Source organism: Pseudorca crassidens, chromosome 15 (assembly GCF_039906515.1).
Source record: "Pseudorca crassidens isolate mPseCra1 chromosome 15, mPseCra1.hap1, whole genome shotgun sequence".
NCBI classification, from domain to species: domain Eukaryota; kingdom Metazoa; phylum Chordata; class Mammalia; order Artiodactyla; family Delphinidae; genus Pseudorca; species Pseudorca crassidens.
The window spans coordinates 62,027,584-62,049,868 of NC_090310.1; the positions used below are offsets into that span (position 1 = coordinate 62,027,584).

General features: G+C 40.9%; 1 protein-coding gene across 1 annotated transcript in view; it reads left to right on the forward strand.

Annotated features, from left to right (window-relative positions):
- The window catches only part of CSNK2A1 (casein kinase 2 alpha 1), a 54,651-nt gene extending 37,856 nt beyond the window's left edge, over window positions 1–16,795 (forward strand). Inside the window, 9 exon segments of the mRNA XM_067707734.1 lie at window positions 2,134–2,193; window positions 3,688–3,771; window positions 8,407–8,517; window positions 9,428–9,529; window positions 11,033–11,133; window positions 11,964–12,112; window positions 13,160–13,246; window positions 15,434–15,510; window positions 15,512–16,795. Of these exon segments, the coding sequence (XP_067563835.1) occupies window positions 2,134–2,193; window positions 3,688–3,771; window positions 8,407–8,517; window positions 9,428–9,529; window positions 11,033–11,133; window positions 11,964–12,112; window positions 13,160–13,246; window positions 15,434–15,510; window positions 15,512–15,568 (828 nt within the window). The 3' untranslated portion in view covers window positions 15,569–16,795.
- Window positions 16,796–22,285: the final 5,490 nt, after the last annotated feature.

A 22,285-nucleotide genomic window follows, 5' to 3' on the forward strand; every position in this document is an offset into this window, starting at 1 on the left:
CCATTTCAAGCTGTTGGGTTTTTAGACCACATAGAAAGTCTTTCAGGGATGTTACTGTTAGAAGAGCTTCCTTCTAACTTACTTAAAAAGAGCTTTTCATCCTTACAGTGCTAATTTTTTTTTCCTTTCCTCCCTCCCCCCTCCCTCCCCCTCCCTCCCCCTCCCTCCCCCCTCCCTCCCCCTCCCTCCCCCCTCCCTCCCTCCCCTTCCCTCCCCCTCCCTCCCTCCCTCTCCCCCTCCCCCCTCCCCCTCCCTCACTCCCTCCCTCCCCTCCCCCCCTTCCTCCCTTCCTTTCAGCTGCATTGGGTTTTAGTTGTGGCACGCGGGATCTTCGTTGAGGCACACGGACTTATCTAGTTGGTGGCGTGCGTGTTTTCTCTTTAGTTGTGGTGCACGGGTTCCAGGGCGTGTGGGCTCTCTCGTTGAGGCACGCAAGCTCAGTAGTTGCGGCATGCGGGCTTAGTTGCCCTGAGGCATGTGGGATCTTAGTCCCCTGACAGGGATCGAACCCACGTCCCCTGCATTGGAAGGCGGATTCTTTACCACTGGACCGCCAGGGAAGTCCCCTTACAGTGCTAAATTTAAATATAGTCATACTCTTGTACAAACAGTGCTCACTTTCCATATCTTGGTATTTTGCCTTTTTATTTGTTTAGTGCTCTTTCTAATGACCAGTACTTTTATTTCTCACCATTTGACAGTTTACCATTCGTTTGACAGTTTCCGGTGATGTCATACTTAATGAAAGCAACAGCTCATGTTTAGTCAGGATCCGGCCTTAGGACATTCCTCTTTAAAATGACAAAGTTCAAGAAGAAATGTATTGTCTATATATAAAAGCAAAGACTGCTTGCTTATACCTTAGGATTCCTCAGAATCTTTGGGTTCTAGATCTTAAAAAGAGATGGGTGGGGAAGGGTAGTGTAAAATCTGGTAAAGCGCAAACCTCTGCAACAGATACTCTGACTTCTGGCCAATTTCAACAATTCTCAACTCCAGCACAACAGAAGAACGTAGGCACTCTCTTGGGTTTTAATTTGTAAAGGTATTTGACTTGCCTTTGCACCAGGCCAGTATCATTAGGTATATGGGTCTTCCCTGGTGGTGCAGTGGTTAAGAATCTGCCTGCCAATGCAGGGGACATGGGTTTGTGCCCTGGTCCAGGAAGATCCCACATGCCACAGAGCAATTAAGCCCGTACGCCACAAGTACTGAGCTTGTGCTCTAGAGCCGGCAGCCACAACTACTGAGCCCGTGTGCCACAACTACTGAAGCCCGTGTGCTTAGAGCCTGTGCTCTGCAACGAGAGAAGCCACTGCAGTGAGAAGCCCGCGCACTGCAGCAACGAGTAGCCCCTGCTTGCTGCAGCTAGAGAAAGCCCGCGCACAGCAACGAAGACCCAATGCAGCCAAAAATAAATACATAAATTTTAAAAAAAGAAATGTTAGATATCAATAAATGAGTGAATTCTTTTGCTGAGTGGAGGAAAAAAGGAAGAAGAATTGTGTTAGAATCAGAATGATAATTTCAAGGAAAATGTTGTCAGAGGACACCACTGACCATTTAATGATATGTACATTTTTTTTAAGTCTGAAACTCTTTAGAAACTGGAAAAGATACATGACATGTTCAGAGTTTACTTTCATGACATGTTCAGAGTTTACTTTCAAATTGGGACAGTTCTATTAAATTGGCTCAGCAGATTTGACAGCAATACATCTGCATACCCACTGGTGATCTGCAGTGCCTGTAACTGTAGGCCAAAGGTGAATTAATTCCCTACTAAGGAGGCTATGTGTTTGCCCACGTGTTTTATGAGAAGATCTGGAGGTAAATGAAAAACTACAAATGTATATCAGTGCGTGTTGCATATGTAAATTGGTTTGTTCCCAAAAGTAGATTTATAGCTTCAGCAATATGAACTTAAGTAATTCTTCACTTTTATATATAGAGTTAAAGACCCAAAGTATCTCTTTCGTTTCATATTGGAGAAGTAGAGACTGGTGAACAGACAGATCTTAGAACAGTGGTAAATGAGCCCAGTCTTGATTTGAATTACTACAAATGAGGATGAGAAATTTCCTTCCTTTCAGTACTATTTCATGGCTCAAATGTTGCATTTGTCTTTAACAGCAATTGTACCAGACGTTAACAGACTATGATATTCGATTTTACATGTATGAGATTCTGAAGGTAAGAGAACCTTGAATACTAAATATCTTTAGATCTCCCCTTTGTTAAATAATCGAAATGACTGTAGAAAAGCCAGTGGGTTAACTTTGTAAAATATGGGGTTTGGCGGTCTGTTTATATAAATTTTTAATAAATTAGTAGCATCAGAATTCTTATGCTGATGTAAAGGTTATGGAATAAGGGTCTAGTAAGAATATAATTTATAATGCTTTGGAAGGGGTATTTAGAAGAGAGGTGGGACTCCTTAACAAATATCTCTATCTTGCTCTTACGAAAGTTACAGTTAAATTGTCAAAACTTGTAAAAAAAAAAAAAAAAAAAACTCCTGGTGTAATGGCTTCTGGTGTACTTTATTTCACTTAAAATTGAACAAGTAAAACAGTAAGCTTGAACTCAGCCCTCAAAGGACCATTGTCCTAAAGATTATGTAAATCTGTGCTTAGAGATTGGTGATTTAGAATGAACTTTGATTCCTGAAGTGGGATCACCAAATATATTGCTTCCAGTAGTCAGAAGATCAGCTTTATAGATAAGAAGATTGCTAAGAGTTGGCTAGTGTCTTACTAAATGAGGATTGACATAAAGCCTGCATTTGAACCTTAGAAATACCCTGAAGAGACTATGCCAGCAGAAATGTTTGATCTTTCCATTCATTCAATGATCTCGTGCATTCTTGTGGCAAGCAGGACTTCCGAAAGTTAAGGATATGCTTGCCTAACCCTGGGAACCATAGAAACCCAAGTTGCCCTTCAGAAAGGACAAGAACTTGGCCAATGACATCAGCTGACTTGAAGGCCTGGATTAGCAAGCCCCAGAGGTTATGCCACTTACTAGTTTGAGATTGGACATGGTTTTCAAATTGGGTTTGATGTCATAAATCAGGAGTTGGCAAACTCCTTTACAAGGACAAACGGTAAAATTTTTGGCTTTGCGGGCCATAGGGTCTTTCTCACACTACTCACCTCTGATGTTGTAGCATTAAAGCAGCCACAGGCAACATGCAAACAAATAGATGTGGCTGTGTTCCAATTAAGCATTCACAAAAACAAGCAGCAGGCCGTATTTGGCCCATGGGCCATGGTTTGCCGACCTCTACTGCATACTCTTAGCTGCTAAAGAATTACTGTTCTTTGAATACAAGGTTTGTAGTACAGATCAGTTTTCTTCTTTTGAGGGGCTCGTGTTTGTGAAAATAATCCAGGCTTTGGGTAAGGGGGAGAAATTGGAAGTCATGTAATTGGTGTACGCTTTGAGTCTTTTTAACAAAAAGGATGTTGAAACAACTGTGCAAGAACAGGATTTGAAGTTTAGAGGCCATGCATGGGTTTGCACAAGTCTCTAAAAAGTACCTGCGGAAGTGATTGTTCTTACTTTGACTCTCAGGAGTGTTGTGAGGCTAGAAGGAAAACTGTGGAGCAAAAGGTAAGGGACTTTAACTAAAAAATCACTCTAATACAAGCTAACGCTTTCCTTTCTTACCTGTTCCTCCCACAGGCCCTGGATTATTGTCACAGCATGGGGATTATGCACAGAGATGTAAAGCCCCATAATGTCATGATTGATCATGAGCACAGAAAGGTAAAGTGATAGATGGACAAGTCTTATTTATCAACACGATAGAGTTAACAACCCATCTTCAACATTTTATTCCTAGCATCTGTCATAGTCCGTGGTACCTGTTAGGCACTTAATAAATATTTGATGAATGAATGAATGAACAAATCAGTGTGGAATCTACAATATGACTTTAATGAACTTATCTATGAAACAGACTCACAGACACAGAGAACAAACTGTGGATGCCAAGCGGGGGGGTGGGGGAAGGATGGACTGGGAGTTTCTAGAATAGATAAACAACAGGGTCCTACTCTATAACACAGGGAACTATATTCAGTATCCTGTGATAAACCCTAATGGAAAAGAATGTATGTATATGTATGACTGAATCACTTTTCTTTACAGCAGAAGTTAACACAACATTGTCAATCAACTAGAATAAAATAAATTTTTTTTAAAAATCACAATGATTAAAACTTTATTCATTCATTCATATTCCTATCAAAAAGAAAACAGATTAGTGTAGTGGGTAAAGCATTAGTTTTGGCAGGGAACCTGGTTTCTAGTCTTATTTATTGAAAAACTACTCTCTTGGGAAATGCCTTTCTCCTCATCTGCCTTTTTTTTTTTTTTTTTTAACCTATACAGTGAGTATACAAGTAATATTTGTCTTGCATGCCACTAGGTTATTGTGAGAATTAAGTGTGTACAGTTGTGAAATGGATGAAATATTCAGAAAATGCTGCTGCTTATTAGCAAGTATCATGAGGCCCCTGAGCTCTACAAGTACTTTTAATGAAAGCTGCAGTGTTACATTTCTGTTTTTTAAGGTGACCCAAACCCACCTTTTATGCAGTGATGGCTCTCTGTTGTAGGCTTTGGGGATATAGGTGATTTGTTCATTCAGTTAGTATTCTTTTAAGCACACACTATGTAATAGGTTATTGTTCTGGAGGCTGGGGATATATGTGTGAGACAAAAATAGATTAAAAATTCTTGTCCATAGGAGTTCACAACTGGGGGAGACTGGTAGGATAGAAAGTTAAAAGTGATGTGGAAGGGGCTTCCTGGTGGCACAGTGGTTGAGAGTCCGCCTGCCGATGCAGGGGACATGGGTTCGTGCCCTGGTCCGGGAAGATCCCACATGCCATGGAGCGTCTGGGCCCGTGAGCCGTGGCCGCTGAGCCTGCGCGTCCAGAGCCTGTGCTCCGCAACGGGAGACGCCACAACAGTGAGAGGCCCGCGTACCGCAAAAAAAAAAAAAAAAAAGTGATGTGGAAGAAAAAATAAAACAGGAATAGGGAGTGGCAGAGGGTGTTGCAGTTTTAAACAAGGTGGTAAGGAGAAGGTTTCATTAGGAAGGTGACGTTTTGGAGAACGCTTGAAGGGAGTCAACCATGCAGTCTCAGGAAGAGGATATAGCAGATGCAAACCCCTGAGACAAAAATGTGCCTGGCGTGTTGGAACAGCACAAGGATAGAGCTGGGATGGAATGAACACGGGGAAGAGGGGAAGGAAAGGAGATCAGAGAGATAAATAGAACTAGATCATGCAAAACCTGGAAGATCACTGTCAGGCCTTTTCTCCGAAGACACAGGGGTTTTGCAGGATTTGAGCAGAGGGTTGGTAAGTTCTCACTTGAGTATTTAAAAGTTCACTACGCATCTATTAGAACAGCTAAAATAAAAAATAGTGACAGTTCCAAATACGGACAAGGATGCAGGGTAACTCAGTCTCTCATACATTGCTGATGGGAATGTCAAGTGGCATACTCATTTTGGAAAGTGTCAAACTATTGTTTTATAGTTTTGTCAGTTTCTTTAAAAGCTATAAACAATCCAGCAGTGACATTTATCCCAGAGAAACAAAGACTTAGACATGGTTTTCAAATTGGGTTTGATGTCATAAATCAGGAGTTGGCAAACTCCTTTACAAGGACAAATGGTAAAATTTTTGGTAAAATTTTTGAAGAAAGACTTAGGTCCACACAAAAACCTTCAGTGCATAAATGATTCATCAAACTCTGGTGTATCCATACCATGTAGTATTGTTACTGATTAGTAAGAACTATTGATAATGTAACAGCTTGGATGGGTCTCATGCTAAGTGAAAAAAAGCAGCCTCAAAAAGTTAAACTGATGGTTCCATTTCTATAATACTCTCAAAACGATAGTTAGAAAACAGAGAGGTTACCAGGGGTTAGAAAGTGAGAGGAAGGTATAGCACAAAGGACATCTGTGGTGATGTCCTTTATCTTGTGGTGTAAGCTATATGAAGCTGCACATGTGATAAAATTGTGTAGTACTATACACACTTACGCATGTAAAACTGCTGAAAAAGAAAGGTCTCTGAATTGTCAGTTTCCTGGTTTTGATATTGTACTATAGTTATGTAAGATATTACCATCAGGGGAACTGGTGAAGGGTACACAGAACATCTCCAAATTCCTATGAATTTATAATCATTTTTAAATAAAAATACTTTTTAAAAGGATCATTCTGGTTCCTGTGTGGAGAATTGAGGGTAAAAGTGAAAGGTAGACCAGTTAAGAAAAGCAGCTCTTGCAATAAATCAGAGATTGGTGATGGCATGGACCGGAGCAATGGCAGTGGATGTGATGATATGGTCAGAATATGGTAGAGCCAACAGGATTTGTTGACAGATTAGACTTGGGGTGAAAGGGAGACAAGAGTCCAGGGTGAAATTTTTTGACCTGAATGACAGGATAAATGGAAGGTAACAGAGGAGGAGGAATCTGGGAGAAACAGGTTTTGCAGGGAATTACCAGAGGTTTAGTTTTGAGATGTCTGTTAGGTGATCACAGAGAGATGGCTGGTGATATGTGTGGGCTAGAGAGTGTAGGTGGGAAAAGCAGAGATACTGTGTGTGAAGCCACAAGACCAGAAATGGTCATCTGGGAATACTTATTGGTAAGACAGGAAGCTCAGGGACAGCTCTGGAGCACTGATATTAAGAGGTTGAAGAGAAAGATGATAAAAAAGTTATATCTTCTTTCATACCTTTTGTTATATTTCCCTTTGTTTACTAAAAGAAGACACTGAACCTAATTAACAGTGAACTTTTGGAGACAGTACTGGAGCAGTCAGGCATTACTCAGACCCTAGTGCTCACACTTCAAATCATGGTCATGGTTTGCACACAAAGGGCAAATAAGGTTGCCTTTTTTTTTTTTTTTTTTTTAATTGGGGTATAGTTGCTAAGGTTGCCTCTTGTCCTTGCTACTACTGTTTCCACTTTCAGGATACATTTTGGTAAGAGCTGTTTTGTGTGGCTTTTCTCTTACTGCATTCACTCAGTAAATATTTTTAGGTTTTCTCCTGTGTACTGGGCATTACATTGAATTCTAAAAATTAGCAAAGGTGAATAAAACAGTCCCTACCCTCAAGGATCTTACTGTCCATATTTTTTTTTTAAAACGTTTTCTTCTTTACTCAGTTTTTTTTTTTTTAATAAATTTATTTATTTATTTTTCTCTGCGTTGGGTCTTTGTTGTTACGCGCAGCCTTCCTCTAATTGTGGCAGGCGGGGGCTACTCTTCATTGTGGTGTGCGGGCTTCACATTGCGGTGACCTCTCTTGTTGCAGAGCACGGGCTCTAGGCACGTGGGCTTCAGTAGTTGTGGCATGCGGGCTCAGTAGTTGTGGCTTGAGGGCTCTAGAGTGCAGGCTCAGTAGTTGTGGCACACAGGCTTAGTTGCTCCGCGGCATGTGGGATCTTCCCAGGCCAGGGATCAAACCCATGTCCCCTGCATTGGCAGGCAGATTCTTAACCACTGTGCCACCAGGGAAGTCCCCAGTCCATCTTTTTTTAAAAGGTAGCAAACAAATATTCAGTAAAGAGCTGTAGGTTCTATTAAAGAAATTTTAAGGTTGGTTGGGTAGGGGGGCATATCAAAGACAATAGTTGCTTCTATTTGCATAATTAGAAAAGACTTCATTAAAGGAGCTAACTTAAGTAACTCAAAAGATGAGATGTTCACCACAGTAGGAGTCTATATTGAATAGTGGAGACATTCTAGTCAGATGAGCAGTTTAAGAAATTTGCAAGCAGCCACATAGCACAGGGAGATTAGCTCAGTGCTTTGTGACCACCTAGAGGGGTGGGAGAGAGGGAGACGCAAGAGGGAAGAGATATGGGGACATATATATATGTATAACTGATTCACTTTGTTATAAAGCAGAAACGAACACACCATTGTAAAGCAATTATACTCCAATAAAGATGTTTTTTAAAAAATCACTAAAAAAAAAATGTGCAGAAGCACAGAATGAGATTGTATTTTTCAGGAACTGTAAGTCACACTAGAGCAAAGGAATTAGATCCTGGAGAGAACCCTGTATGTCAAGCTAAGAAGTTTTATTTTCATCCTAAATGCAATAGGTGGTCACTGAAAGGGTTTCAATAGAGAGTGACATGGCTGTTATTTTTAAAAAGATTACTCTGGGGAATTCCCTGCTGGTCCAGTGGTTAGGACTCTGCGCTCTTGCTGCCGAGGGCCCGGGTTTAATCCCTGGTCAGGGAACTAAAATCCCACAAGCTGCACAGCGCAGCCAAATAAAAAGAGTGCTCTAATGGCAGTGTGAGGGGTAACTCAAAAGATGAAGTCACTCATTATTTATTATCTTCTTATTTCAGCTACGGCTAATAGACTGGGGTTTGGCTGAGTTTTACCATCCTGGCCAAGAATATAACGTCCGAGTTGCTTCCCGATATTTCAAAGGTCCTGAGCTACTTGTAGACTATCAGGTGAGAAGAGGAGGGCAGATAAAATTTTGGTCCTTGTGTTTATTTTGCACATAATTTGCAAAAAATGTCATTTTGCACTTTTGAGTAGGCCATTTATGCACATCCATGGCTATCCCTTTTATAGGAATGTAAAATATGAATCACTTCAGTTCATCTGCCACAACTTATGTTTGTATTGTCATAATGTCAGTAGAATATGAATAGATCTGCATTTGATCCTAACTGAAGAGAAAGACACTTTTTCTAATCAGAAATTACAAAGCTAGTTTGAGAATTGTAAGCTAGATTTAACCAACCTTAAAAGTAAACTGAAAAAAATGTTCTCTTCTTAAATTATATCTAGATATAAAGACCTTCCCTCTACCAAAAAAGAAAAGAAAGCACTCTTCTCACGGAAACAAAATCCTTGGGAATACCTTTCCTGCCCCAGTCCTCCCAGGTGTTATCAGATACCTTAAAAAGTTCAGACTCTGTCCTAGAAATTCCTTTTCTGGGGTCTTGAGGATATAACCCTGAGTTCAAAAAACATTTTATACATAAGAATATTCTTTACAACATTATTTATAATGGTGAAAAACAGAACACTATCCTGTTGTAGGAGAAGTTAAAGATTAAATTCTGAAGCATTCATGCAATAAAAAAATGATACACGTTAGAAGGTTTCCATAGGCTGACAATTGGGTTGTTCTTACGTAAGTGAAGAAAGTAATTCAAAATAGTATGTACAGATTTAAAATGAGGGTGGGGGAGCATGGGTGGGAATGCATAGAAGAAAAACATGTTTTTGGTATTTGGACTTTAAGTCAGTGGAGTGGTTTGTTTTTAATAAAAAGCTTTTCTAAAAAAATTTGAAGTGACAGGATTCATTCTTGTCATTTCATGTGTGATGACGACATTTTCTTTAATGCAGATGTATGATTATAGTTTGGATATGTGGAGCTTGGGTTGTATGCTGGCAAGTATGATCTTCCGGAAGGAGCCATTTTTCCATGGACATGACAATTATGATCAGGTGATATATGTTGTTCCTATTAGGAAATTTACTGGTCTTACCAAGTGACGGCCAGATCTGCTTACCCATTAGAAACTGCAGTGGATCTTGCTAAAATACAGATGGCTGGCCCCCCGCACCTGAGAGCTATTAAATTAATAAGTTAGAATCTGAGAGTGGGACCCTAGAATAATTTTCAAATATTTGCTTGTCAGCCAACCTGACATTGATCCTCGGATTGGTGTCTTGGGAACTATTGGTTCAGCTTTTGAAATTAGAGTTTTTCCTTTGCATTGCTTGTTTAATTGTGAGATATACTTGTATATACATGTTTTAGGAAATATTTTACAATTCAAAGAATAATAGTTTAAAATATAGGATATTACCTTAGAATCTCCTAATGTGAACTTTTATTAGGATTAGGAATGTTTTCTCCAACATGTTGGTTTATATGTGGTATTTCTGTGATCCTTTTGTCTCGTCATACAGATTGAGTTGATGTATGTCAGTAGAAATATAGATGGTATTTTTTATACTAGCTGCACTTCCCCTTGTAGATCAAGGGGCCATTTCATTCAAGGGAACCTGGAATGATTCTAGGGCCTTGTGGAAGGTACTGTTGCCTTGTTTGACCACAATGACTTTTTTTTTTAATTAAACTTTATTTTAAGGTAATGTAAATTCATGTGAAGTTGTAAGAATTAATACAGAGAAATATGGTGTGCCTTTTATCCAGTTTCCCCCAACATAACTTTTTGCAAAACTATGTACAGTATCACAACCAGGATGTTGATATCAATATAACCAAGGTACAGAACATCTCTGTCACCTCAAGGATCCTTCATTTGCCCTTTTATAGTCGCACCAAGTTCCCCTCCCCCTCTTTTATGCTTCTCTGTTGTAATCTCCATTTCTGCAATTTTATCATTTCGAGAATGTTATATACGTATGATGACCATTTTTCACATGAGTCGAAGAATACCATGTGAATTCAGTTAAAATCAGCAACACTTTATCAGGTGCCATGCAGAATTGAGGAATATAGACAGAAAGAAAGAATAGCCCCTCATCTCAAAAGTTCTTCATAGTCTGTCTAGCAAGGGAACCAAACATATAAGAAAGTAAGTTACAGTAGTAAATGTCAGAGTAGAAGTGTAGACAAGATACAAAAGACAGTTGTAATGGGAATGAGTGGTCTGAGTATATGGGGTTGGGGGGGAGCTTCCCAAAGGAAGTGACATCTTCAGCTGGGTTGTAAGGGGGAAAAAAATAAGATTTCACCAGAAGGAAGGAAGCAGGTTATAAAGTGGTTTGCTTTTTCTGTTTGATACATTCACATCAGTAATAATTTAGGGAACGTTATGTGGAAATCCATTCATGTTGTGCAAAAAAAATTGAAGTAAATTGGTTGTAACATTCATACCTGTAGCCATGATGATCCGTTCTGTTAATTCAGTCATGGTTAATTGTTGATTTAATCATGTAATATGCGTTTGGTGTGGGTTTTGTCTTCTTCAATCCTAGTTGGTGAGGATAGCCAAGGTTCTGGGGACAGAAGATTTATATGACTATATTGACAAATACAACATTGAATTAGATCCACGTTTTAACGATATCTTGGGCAGGTAAGTCACAAAATAAAATCTGTGCATCTGTGCCTTAAGCAGTTTGGGTGTAAACTGGTACTTTGGATCCCCAGAATAGTTATGTTCTCTTTGCCAACACTGCTGAGGTATCTCTGGTCCACTGCTACAGAATGCTGCATAGGCAGGCGTGTGATAAAAGCATTGGATTGAATGGCCATTTCCCCAGATGCACTTACAGGATTCTGAGTGTGGAGGTTGTAGTCAGAAGATTCCTGACTATGTAGAGTCTAGTAGAAGGGTTATAGTTGAGTCAGAAATCAAAATCTCCTGATTCAACTTGCTTCTCTAAATGACAGAATTGTCTCTAAGAGAAAGAAATAGTCATAGAATAAGTACATGCTTCAAGACTGATGTGCAGACAACAGACTCTAAAAATAGTGACTAGACACAATACTAACTCATTCACCACTTAACAGGAAGAGGTGAACTTTCTTGATACAAAGGCTTTTCCTGGCCAAGTGGCAGAGATGCCAGGAAAGGGGGTGTGGGGGATGGGGAGGGAGGCCTGGTTAGCCCAGCCACCTGGCCCTCCTTGCTGTGCAGGAGCATTCAGTCCTGTAAAGTAACCTGAATTACGTTTCATAAAATTATGGGGACCCAGATTTCTCTTTTCTGCAACACTGCTATTTCCAGTCTCTCCAATTAGTTTTGTTGTCTCTGCAGTGGCAGAGCGGTATAAGACTAGTCTCTTGAGTTTTTATTTCTCTTGTGATTGGCTGGAATCCTAGCCACTAAGGAAAATGTAGGAGTGAAATGTTGGGCTTCTCTGCCCCTTGGTCCATTTCTCATTCCCCCTTTTGGCTCTGCAGACATTCCCGTAAGCGATGGGAACGCTTTGTCCACAGTGAAAACCAGCACCTTGTCAGCCCTGAGGCCTTGGATTTCCTGGACAAGCTGCTGCGGTACGACCACCAGTCACGGCTCACCGCAAGAGAGGCCATGGAGCACCCCTATTTCTGTGAGTCCAGCTGTTCAGTCCTGTGCTGTTCAGAGCCTGTTCAGAGCCTGTGCAGGCCTGCCCAGTAGATTGTACCAGGCAGGGGAGAATATATGCTGTGAAGAAAGCCCTGGGCCCAGAGCCCTACAGAACAGAATTGGAATTCCAACCTCCTGTACTTAGCTTGCTGCAAGGTTACTTCACCCACAATGAGCCTTGGTTTCTTCAGTGGGGACCATGATTGTTGAGAGGATTCTTACCTAACACAGAGTACCTGACTCATGATCACTCCTAAATAAATTGCTTTTCTTACTGCGTGGGTGACACTTCTCAGTGGCTAGTCTGGAGTGGTTGGATTAGAACATACAGCCCTATATCTGTCCCGTCTCTTGTTAATCATTTGTTGGAGAGAGCCAAAAAGGCTTGAAAACCTTATTGTATGAACACCTTGACCTAGGTGTGTGAGTATAGCTAACTGTTGTCATGAATGAAAATGCCACTTAGCTGCACCCCATCCTCACTGTGTTGGGTTGTTCCTTGGGGAGTGGTTGGGTGGTATTTTAGTGAATCAATTACACTCTTGCTCAGTCTCCTGTACCTGAAGCAGACTGAAAGGCTGATGGAGATGTAGAGTGAAGTCTGTGGTCATAGCACTAATTTGCACAAGCCTGTAGTTTTGGCCTGTTTGGCACCAAGCTGTAAACCGCAGTAAAACCAATTCACTCTGATAATATATTTCTGTTTGGGTAAGGGTAAATTGTATTATGTCATTAAATTCTAACAGGATTGGTTTTGTTTTAAATTAGCTCTACTATGGATAATTACCTCCTTTTCCTACTATTTAGTTTAGTAGTTGGCCTTTACCACAGTTTGACAGGAAAGATAGTTTTATTTTGTATTACTTGTTCAATTCATAGTGAAGGCAGTTGACACCTTAATTCTATTACTAAGGGAATAATATGGAATACAAATAAAATGTAAAGAATGAGGATGACTGCTTTAAGGCCCCAGCCCATTAGTTTAATCCTTCAAGCATAACAGAATCTAACCTTTTTGTCTCTTTTCTAGACACTGTTGTGAAGGACCAGGCTCGAATGGGCTCATCTAGCATGCCAGGGGGCAGTACGCCTGTCAGCAGCGCCAATATGATGTCAGGTCAGTTCATTGGTAAATTTATTTTTTTAAGAAAGGATAGAAGTCAGTTATCATTCTTAATTTTGCTCCCTCTTTGTGACCTGATTTCTGTGGCCCTCCCTCTTCTCTATAATGATTACCTTATTGACATACTGCCCTGTATGGCTCTCCCCACCAGGTTTCAGGATGCTTTTGAAACCTGGTATACCTTAATGGCCCTGCCTTGAGTAAGAGTATCAACAGTCTCTTCCAGGCCAGAATCACAAAAATTATTTGGGACTTGAAAGTCTCAACAAGCCATGAGGAGTAAAGAGATCCTTTCATCTCACAGGTTAGAGTGACAGTAGGTGATGCTGTCCTCAGAAACAAGATTAAGAAAATGAGGGAGAGTAGAGATGGGGTTTGTACATGGGTATATATGCGTATAAGAATGGTTCTCGGGCTTCCCTGGTGGCGCAGTGGCTAAGAATCTGCCTGCCAATGCAGAGGACATGGGTTCGAGCCCTGGTCCAGGAAGATCCCACATGCTGCAGAGCAACTAAGCCCGTGTGCCACAACTACTGAGCCTGCACTCTAGAGCCCGCGAGCCACAACTGCTGAAGCCTGTGCGCCTAGAGCCCATGCTCCGCAACAAGAGAAGCCATTGCAATGAGAAGCCCGCGCACCGCAACGAAGAGTAGCCTCCGCTTGCTGCAACTAGAGAAAAGGCCGCGCGCAGCAACAAAGACCCAACACAGCCAAAAATAAAATAAATAAAATTAATTAATTAAAAAAAGAATGGTTCTCTGAGTTTTTCCAGAGCAACTACAGTGTACCTAGTAAATTATAATGTTTTATATGAAATTATCTTTAATGTTGTTGAGTCATTATGATTTAGAGCGAGTTTTTACCCAGAAGAAACCACAGTTACCCAAAAGAAGCCATAGGCCTGTCCCCTAAGAATTATATATGTAGGCAGCGTCCACATGAATATACTCGTGATCGTGAGGGTACTTAGACACCCTCAAAGAATTGCTGTTGTCTGAATTCTTTTTTTAAAGAACTAGCTGCCTTCTAGAGTTTATCCTCTGGGTATCATGCCAACGTGCAAAATGATATATGTCCAAGGTTACTCATTCTAGCCTTATCTGTAATCAAAGAACATTAAAAACAGCTCCGTGTAGAGTAGGGAACTGATAAAATGAATTACAGGGCATCCATTCAGTGGAATGCTATATGGCTAGAGAAAAGAATGAGTGTTTCGTGTTCTTGTCTAGTTTCAACTCCAAAGTAGTAATGTGAAATGAAGAAAGCAAGATGCAGGACCATGTCCAAGACCAGGAATGGGCAAGAATATATAATCACATTCTTATATGTGATTCTTATATGCATATTTTTATAAAATTATATTTAAGTATATGCATAAAATATTTCTGGAAGGGTACACCCCAAAAGTGGTGCCATAAGTTGGCCAAGTGACAGGGCAAGGAAAATTCTCTCTGTGTACTCTTTTCAGCTATTTTTAAGTCATGTAACTATATTGGCTATTCAGAAAATATACAACATTTTGAAAATGTAAAGAACTAGCTGATTGAGGGCAGTCTAACAGGTAATCTGATCATGGGTGGAAGAAACTAAATGGAAGTAAATCCTAAAACACTATTTTAGCTTACAGATGAGAAATGATCCTTTCTGCACTGAAAATGCTGGCTAACAAGGGAATGTGGTCATGAGCATGAACTTTGACTCCAGCCTTCTACTGTTCAGTTCATAGTGACTAGCCACATGTGGCTATTTATATTAACTGAAATCAAATAAAATTGTAAAATCAGTTGCTTAGCTACACTAGCCACATTGCAAGTGCTCAGTAGTCACATATGGCTAGTGGCCGTTAGTACAGATTACAGAGCATAAAGTTTGGTTGGACATGCTGCCCTAGACAGGCTTGGGTTGGAATCCAAGCATAGATGCCACTTACTAGCCATGCACCTTGGACAAACCGCTTAAACTCTCCAAACTTAGATTTCTTTACCTGTCTACTAAATTTATTGGAGCTTGTCATTTTAATTTGTGAAGATTTAATTTGAAATTAGATTTACTTTGTAAAAATCTAAGGAGAGGCCTTTAATAAAATGAGAATTTGTGTCACTTTTGCGATAGGTGCTCTGAAAAACTGGTGACTAAGATTTCCATGGTGTCTCTAGCTCACTGTCAGCTGTTGTCTTTCAGGGATTTCTTCAGTGCCAACCCCTTCACCCCTTGGACCTCTGGCAGGCTCACCAGTGATTGCTGCTGCCAACCCCCTCGGGATGCCTGTTCCAGCTGCCGCTGGCGCTCAGCAGTAATGGCCCTTCTGTCTCCTGATGCCTGAGCAGAGGCTGGGGAGTCACTCACTCCCTCGATGCAGCTTGCGCCTGCGGGCGGGGGGGGGGTGAAAGACTTCAGAAGCACCGTTGTCTGAACTGTTGCTTGTGGATTTATAGTAGTTCAGTCATAAAAAAAAAAAAATTATAATAGGCTGATTTTCTTTTTTTCTTTCTTTTTTTTTTAACTCGAACTTTTCATAACTCAGGGGATTCCCTGAAAAATTATCTGCAGGTGGAATATTTCACGGACAAATTTTTTTCTCCCCTTCCAAATTCAGTTCCTCACCACTAAAGAACAAAGATAAACCAGCCTCAATCTGGCTGCTGCGCTTGGGTGGAGATCTCTTCCCATGCCCACCATTGCTCCCCTACCATCCCACACTTCGAGGGGTTTGTATTTCATGCTCTCCTCCAGAGATTACAAAAATGTAGCTTCTTGAAGGGAGTGGGAAGGAAGGAGGAAGGAAGGACCCAACCTATAAGAGCAGTGTACTGCTAGTCACTTATATCACTTTACTCCAAAAGTGCTTCAGTGGGGTTATACTGGTGAATCTAGTGGAAATATGTCTTAGTTACACTGAGATGCTGAAAATCTACCCAAAGTGCAGACAGGTCCTGAAAACGTCTGTTCAGTATGAATCATGTCTTATTGACCTAACCTAAATCCAACTCACTTATAATTTAGTTTCAGTTCAGTTTAAAACTTTAATACTGTCCCTCCCAGGCTCCTTACCTTGGTCCTCTTCCCCTTTCATCTCCCAACATGCTCTATAGCTGGTAGGAGGGGGAAGGCAAAGTCTTTTTCAATTTTCTTTGACTTGGCCCTTTTGAATTCAGTTAGTTACTGGGTATAATTTACAAAAGAAAAAAACATTGTCTATGTTGGTTTCATGCTAGTAACTCTTGAAGAGCTAGTGAGAGATGTGGCCACTGCATTTTATTTTAAGCTTTCTACCTTTTCCTCCTACCTTCCCCTTCCCTCACATGCCATCCATTGAGAAGACCTGCCCCTCAGTCTTGTAAATGTACCTGAGAGGTAGGAGCAGAGCCACTATCTCCAGTGAAACTGAAATGGTAGACCTGTAATTGTGGGAAAACTAAACTCTCTTGTTACAGCCCTGCCACCCCTTGCTGTGTGTATATATATAATACTTTGTCCTTCATATGTGAAAGATCCAGTGTTGGAATTCTTTGGTGTAAATAAACGTTTGGTTTTATTTATCAAGGTTAGATTTAAGTTCCCTGTGTAAAGGTCTCGCTGGGTGGGTGGCTCACGTTCACATCTGAGGGGCCTGCAGCCCTGTACCGTGGAGGCTTCCCAAGCCCCCCATTTTTATACAACCCTCGTTCAACCCATGGTACCAGGCGGGCAGAGAGGCCTTAAAAAAGCTCCACAAGCCAAAGCGTCTCTGGGGATTAAGGATCGTTTGCCATAAATTCATTTTGTGTCTCAGCAGTGCAGGGATTGGGGATGGGAAGAGTCGCCAGTTTTTGTGTGTTTGTGTGTGTAAAGTGGATTTTCCACTGTAATCCAGCCACCTAAGTTTATCAGGTGCTTCACTGAGGAAGCCTAGTTTTTTAAGCACAATAGCAAAACCATCAGCTCTGTATTTTCTCCTGTTGCTTCATTACCGTAGCTGCTTGTGGGGACTAGGAAAAATTCTTCCAACATATTTTAAGGCCTGAAGTCTTAGTTCCCCATTCTCCTACCTTTATAGATTCACAAGTCTTTCTCACCTGGGCGTCATAGATAAACATAATTGTTTGAGGAGTTGAATTTAATGAACTTATCTAACTTTGTAACCCATCTTAGCTCTAGTAACTTTATCAGAGGTGGTGGCTTTAGTGAATATAATGGTAAACTTTAGAGGAAGCTAAAGCCTCCTTTTATAGTGCTTCTCAACCATAGGGAAAACATTCTATGTGGCAGGGTGATCTTCTTCGTGGCCACTTACAGTGGATATTTATTGTTCTCGACCCTTTTATGCCCTAGAATGCTGTGGGGGTTACCATGTTGAATTTGTGTAGAACCTCAAAGCACCAGATGTGCCAGAGATGCAGTTTGAGATTACGTTTGCACTGGATTGTGATTTGAACAGGACACTTATGACTGATGAATTATTTCTTTTGAGGTGGGGAGGAGGGCTGTAAATCAAGACTTCACATCCCACCCTTGTAGCTCAGAGAACCTAGGTGTAGCTGAGGCTGATGTGGGGAGCTGCAAACAGCTGGACCTCCTAACATGCATCAGACCTTGCAAGAAACGTAAGGTGAATGCAGAGGACTCTGAAATGCCACCCAAGAGCCTTTTAAAAGAAATAGAAGTATTTAAAATGCTACTTAAGGAGTCACTGCAGAAGCATGAAAAAAAAAAAAAAAGACCCAATTGGGTGGGTGGGTGGGGGGCAAGGGTTTACAGAGTAACAACTTCTGTGTTGTTGTAAATTACCTCATCTGTATACCTTGTATTGGGACACTTCATTTCTCAGCACTACCTGTGTCTGCATTGATTAGATGGCAGGAAATGGAAAGCCAATCTAAGACACTTGTGTTGGCAATTACTCTGAAAGGTTAAGTATTTTTTTAACTTTGTTTGAAGTGCTCCCTCCCCCCTTTTAAGTTTGAAGTCATAAGTTCCCCCTCCCCACCTTGATGATTTATTGGTTGTAATTGTATTGTATTTGGTATAACTAAAACATAACTGTGCTGGGAAGAAGTTGTGCCATGAAGGTCTTTAATTTTTTTTTAATAAAAACATTTAAACAAATGAAATGTCCCTGCAGCCTGAGCAATATGCTTCTCCAACCGACACCGTGTGTGTGACAGATGGCTTAGTTCTCAAGTGCTTTGAATTTAATACTGGGCTGATGGAGATGTGAAATGGGATGAATTAAGGTTGGTTGAGGAGCACTGAAGTGTAGGAGTTTTTGACATTGAGAGACAGTGAAGAGAGCATGATGTTGTTGCTAAACAGGACTGGTTTCATTCCTGCCCTCGTCACATACTTGGCTACTTGGCAAGTTACTTCTGAATCTGTTTCATCATCTATAAAATGGAGCCACTGCTTCTTTGGGATTAAATGAGAGTGAATGTCAAGTGTCTGGCACCTGTTATGCCCTTGTTCAACCTAATACCCCTGGCCCCTGGTATGGGGGATTAGTCCTTGGCCCTGATTTTGCAAGTAATTCACAGTATGATCTCTCCTCTGGCTCTCTTGGGACCAGTGTGTGTTCAGTCAGGGGAGTCTGGATGAGATGTCTTCTGAGTTCCTTTTCAGCTCTGACACTGATTTTAGAAAGTTTGAGTTGGTGCGTAAATACAGAGGTCCATGGAGACAGTTGGTTTGTTAGCAGAAAAGGCCAGTGCTCAGTGAATGGCAGTAAGCCCTGTGGAAGGTCAGCCTTGGAGAGACCTCCAGTGCAGGAGGCAACGTGCAGTCTTGGTGCCTGGAATGAAGGCATATGCTGGTGAGCAAATGGGGACATACTTGGCAGCTTTAATAGAAACTACCAAAAGGGCTGGTAAAAGAGGTGAACAGAGTTTACTTGCTTATTAATGTCAAATGAGTAAATTCTACAACAGTATATACTTGAATTTTCATTTATTCTTTCTCATTTAACAACAGTTGAAAAGTTGAAATCAGGAAATGCCGTTATCCCAAATTCTTAGTTTCCTTTAAATGTTCAGTGCATCCGTATGTTAATAATATTGGGAGTTGAGAAGTGTGGTTTAGATAAAAGGAACCATTGTGTAATATCTTATATCTGAAATGCCTAACTTACATGAACATTAATTTCTCACATTTACTCTTATTTTATCCATGAGACAGATAGGAAGATTAAGTTGTTGGAGTGGGCCTATTAGAGACAGAGGAATATATTTGGTAAAATTAGATCTTCAGGGTATGGCTAATTACTGTAGTCCTACAGTAGTAGAGAAAACTGTGGATTGGTTGACAGATTTGGACATTTTTATTTCCTCTCAATCTTTAAATTTCATCTTGTTTCACCTGTTGTCAAGTGTGGTTACAATTAGAACTGACCTTTTGCGTATCTCTTGAAAACATCTAGTTTTGTCACCACTCCCACTAGCAGATTTCTCTCCTGAGATTAGAACTGGGTTTGAGTAGTTGTTTAATCGTAACAGTCCTTGCCTGTACTTCCCTGCTGGTAATTTCCTCCTCCCTTGTGCTGATTGATGCTCCATCCTATGTAAAGGTCACCTCTCTCTGCTTCCCCCACTGCTGTCACTACCCCTGCACCCTTTTTCCTTATAACACCTGACCTTATGTTATTTTTGTCTCTCTCCCCACCTGCATGTAAAGTCCCTGATGACCTTGTATGTCTTACTAATCTGTGCATCCTCATAAAAAACTTTTAAGTGTGTTAATATCCTTCAGAATTGAAGAGGATCAAATGGAGTAGCACGAGGAAAATGCTTAGCATCATACCAGCCTCATAATAGATGCTCAATAAATAGTAATTCCATCCTCCACTCCCAGTTCCACCTTCCCCCTCCTCCACACACAATAAATTAGTGGGAGCGTTGTTGAATAAAGGACATCTCAAGATGAGAAGAGCCTTGTTCGTAGATGTGCAGCTATAATTATGAGCCACAGGCCAGACTGGATTAACATGACAAAATGTTTATTTAATGTTTACTAATTTATTTTAATTATTTAATAATTTAATGAGCCCTTGGTGAAACCTTGAGTGGCTGAAGGCTGAGCAACGATCCTGACCAATTTAGTAGAATTAGGTGCTACAATATCCCCTGCTTTCCACCATTGGTATATAACAATATGAAATTCAGGCTGTTCTCCAAGTAGAACAGATACAGAGGGTGTCACAAGGTAGTCTGGTTCTGGAGTCGATGTGGACGAGTGCTTTCTAGATTTCATAACTCTACTAGGATTCTGTGCTAAATTTACCACTTCAGAGAAGCAACCTAGTAGAACTATAAATGCCCTGGTTCTGATAAGAGTTATGGCTGGCTGTGTAGTTCTGGCTCAGTAATTTAACCTCTCTGAATCTTCAAAACTGACTTAAATTATTATTGTAAAACATTTTAGATGTACCAAGTTGTAAAGAGGCTGTAACACACCCATGAACCCACTGCCCAAGTTAAGTCTATATTACCAATACAGACGAAGCCCCTTTTGCCCCTCTTCTCTTCCTCCCTGCCCCAGAGGTTCTAATATCTTCTTCATATGTAAAATTGGGGTGTTAATACCTATTTTACAAGGTGGTTATAAGATTAGATGATAAATGTTTGGAAAGTGCCTGGCACACAGTAGAGTTGGGCTAAATATTCACTTCCACTCTGAACTGTATAGTTGTGCAGGTTACGTGCAGAAAAAGATTCCATGTCTATAGGAATGCCATAGACTTGTGCATTTATTTCCACAGTTTTACAGTAGATGGCAGTAAAATACCTGGTTCTAGAAGAAAAAAATCCATGCATTAAATGACAGGTTTTCAACAGATGCAGGTTGTTTCTAATTTCCATGAAGGCCAGCATTGCCCTGTTCTCACCCCCTCTCACTCTTCTCCTCTAAGAGTCTATCACTCTTATCTCCTCTGAATTTTTAATTTCTCTACTGAAAGCCAAATATTTTTGCACTATAGCAAATTACAGTCTGGATTTGCCTCCCTGTGGTCATAATCACCAGAGATTCTTAGTGGTCTCAATGTAAGAAGCTCTTCCCCAGGCACCTCCAGATGGGAGTTTATAGGATGGACAGTCCCTTTCTTAGGGAAGTTCCCGAGGGGATTGGGTATTTCTGAGTCAGCTTTACTCTTGCATCATCTGCTTGGACAGAATTTTCTTGGCTCCTCTAATGATGAAAAGGAAAAGCAGCAGCAGCTGGCAGCTGGTTTCCTGATTTCACCCTGTGAGTCAGAGTCTCGGCTACAGCTAAACATTTGTAGACTTATCTAGAAAGGGAGCACTTTGCTCCTCTGTGTTGAACAGTTCTGGGAACTCCATGGTGAGCTTCCTATGAAGAAACCTAAATACCCACAGCTCTCCACACCTCATTCTTTTCCCTGCTCACCCACTCAGCTCTGTCCCCTCAGCCCAGAATCAGAGTTTCTTATGGACTCATTTTCTTGACTGGTCTTTCCAGAATTCGTTTATAAAATATGCCGCTCAACAAACGTGTTGATGTCTGCGAGCCTGGTCCTACGCTAAACACTGGAGATTGGGAGAGATGAGACACAAGCAGAAAGGCAGGAAACAAATTGTTCCCCAGGAAAAAATCATATTGCTAGTCAGCATGGTGGATTGAGCTAACTCGTAAGTACCCACCTCCTGCTCCAAATATGTGAGGATGCTGACTGACATAATTTACTTTCAAATAAATAGCCAATTTCAAAGAAAAAAGTGGAAATTCCCAGGTGGCAGAAAGGAAGACAGCATTCATTCTGAAGGTAAGTGGGTATTGAAGTCACAGTGAGCCCCCAACACAAGGCTTGGATACAGATGGGCCTCAGAGCATAGGGGCTAAGGTTTGAATGCCCCCAGGGAGATAGGAGACAGCCTCAGTGCCTTTGAAGGTAAAAACAAAGAATCCCCTGGCACTTGAAAGAAAAGGCTGCTTCTGGGTAAAAAGATTAGAGGAAAACAAAATATTAGCTGTAGTTGCTTCTGGGAAGGGAGTTTGTGATGTTGTACAAAAACTCCTTAGGAAGAAAGAAGTCCTGAACTCTTGGGG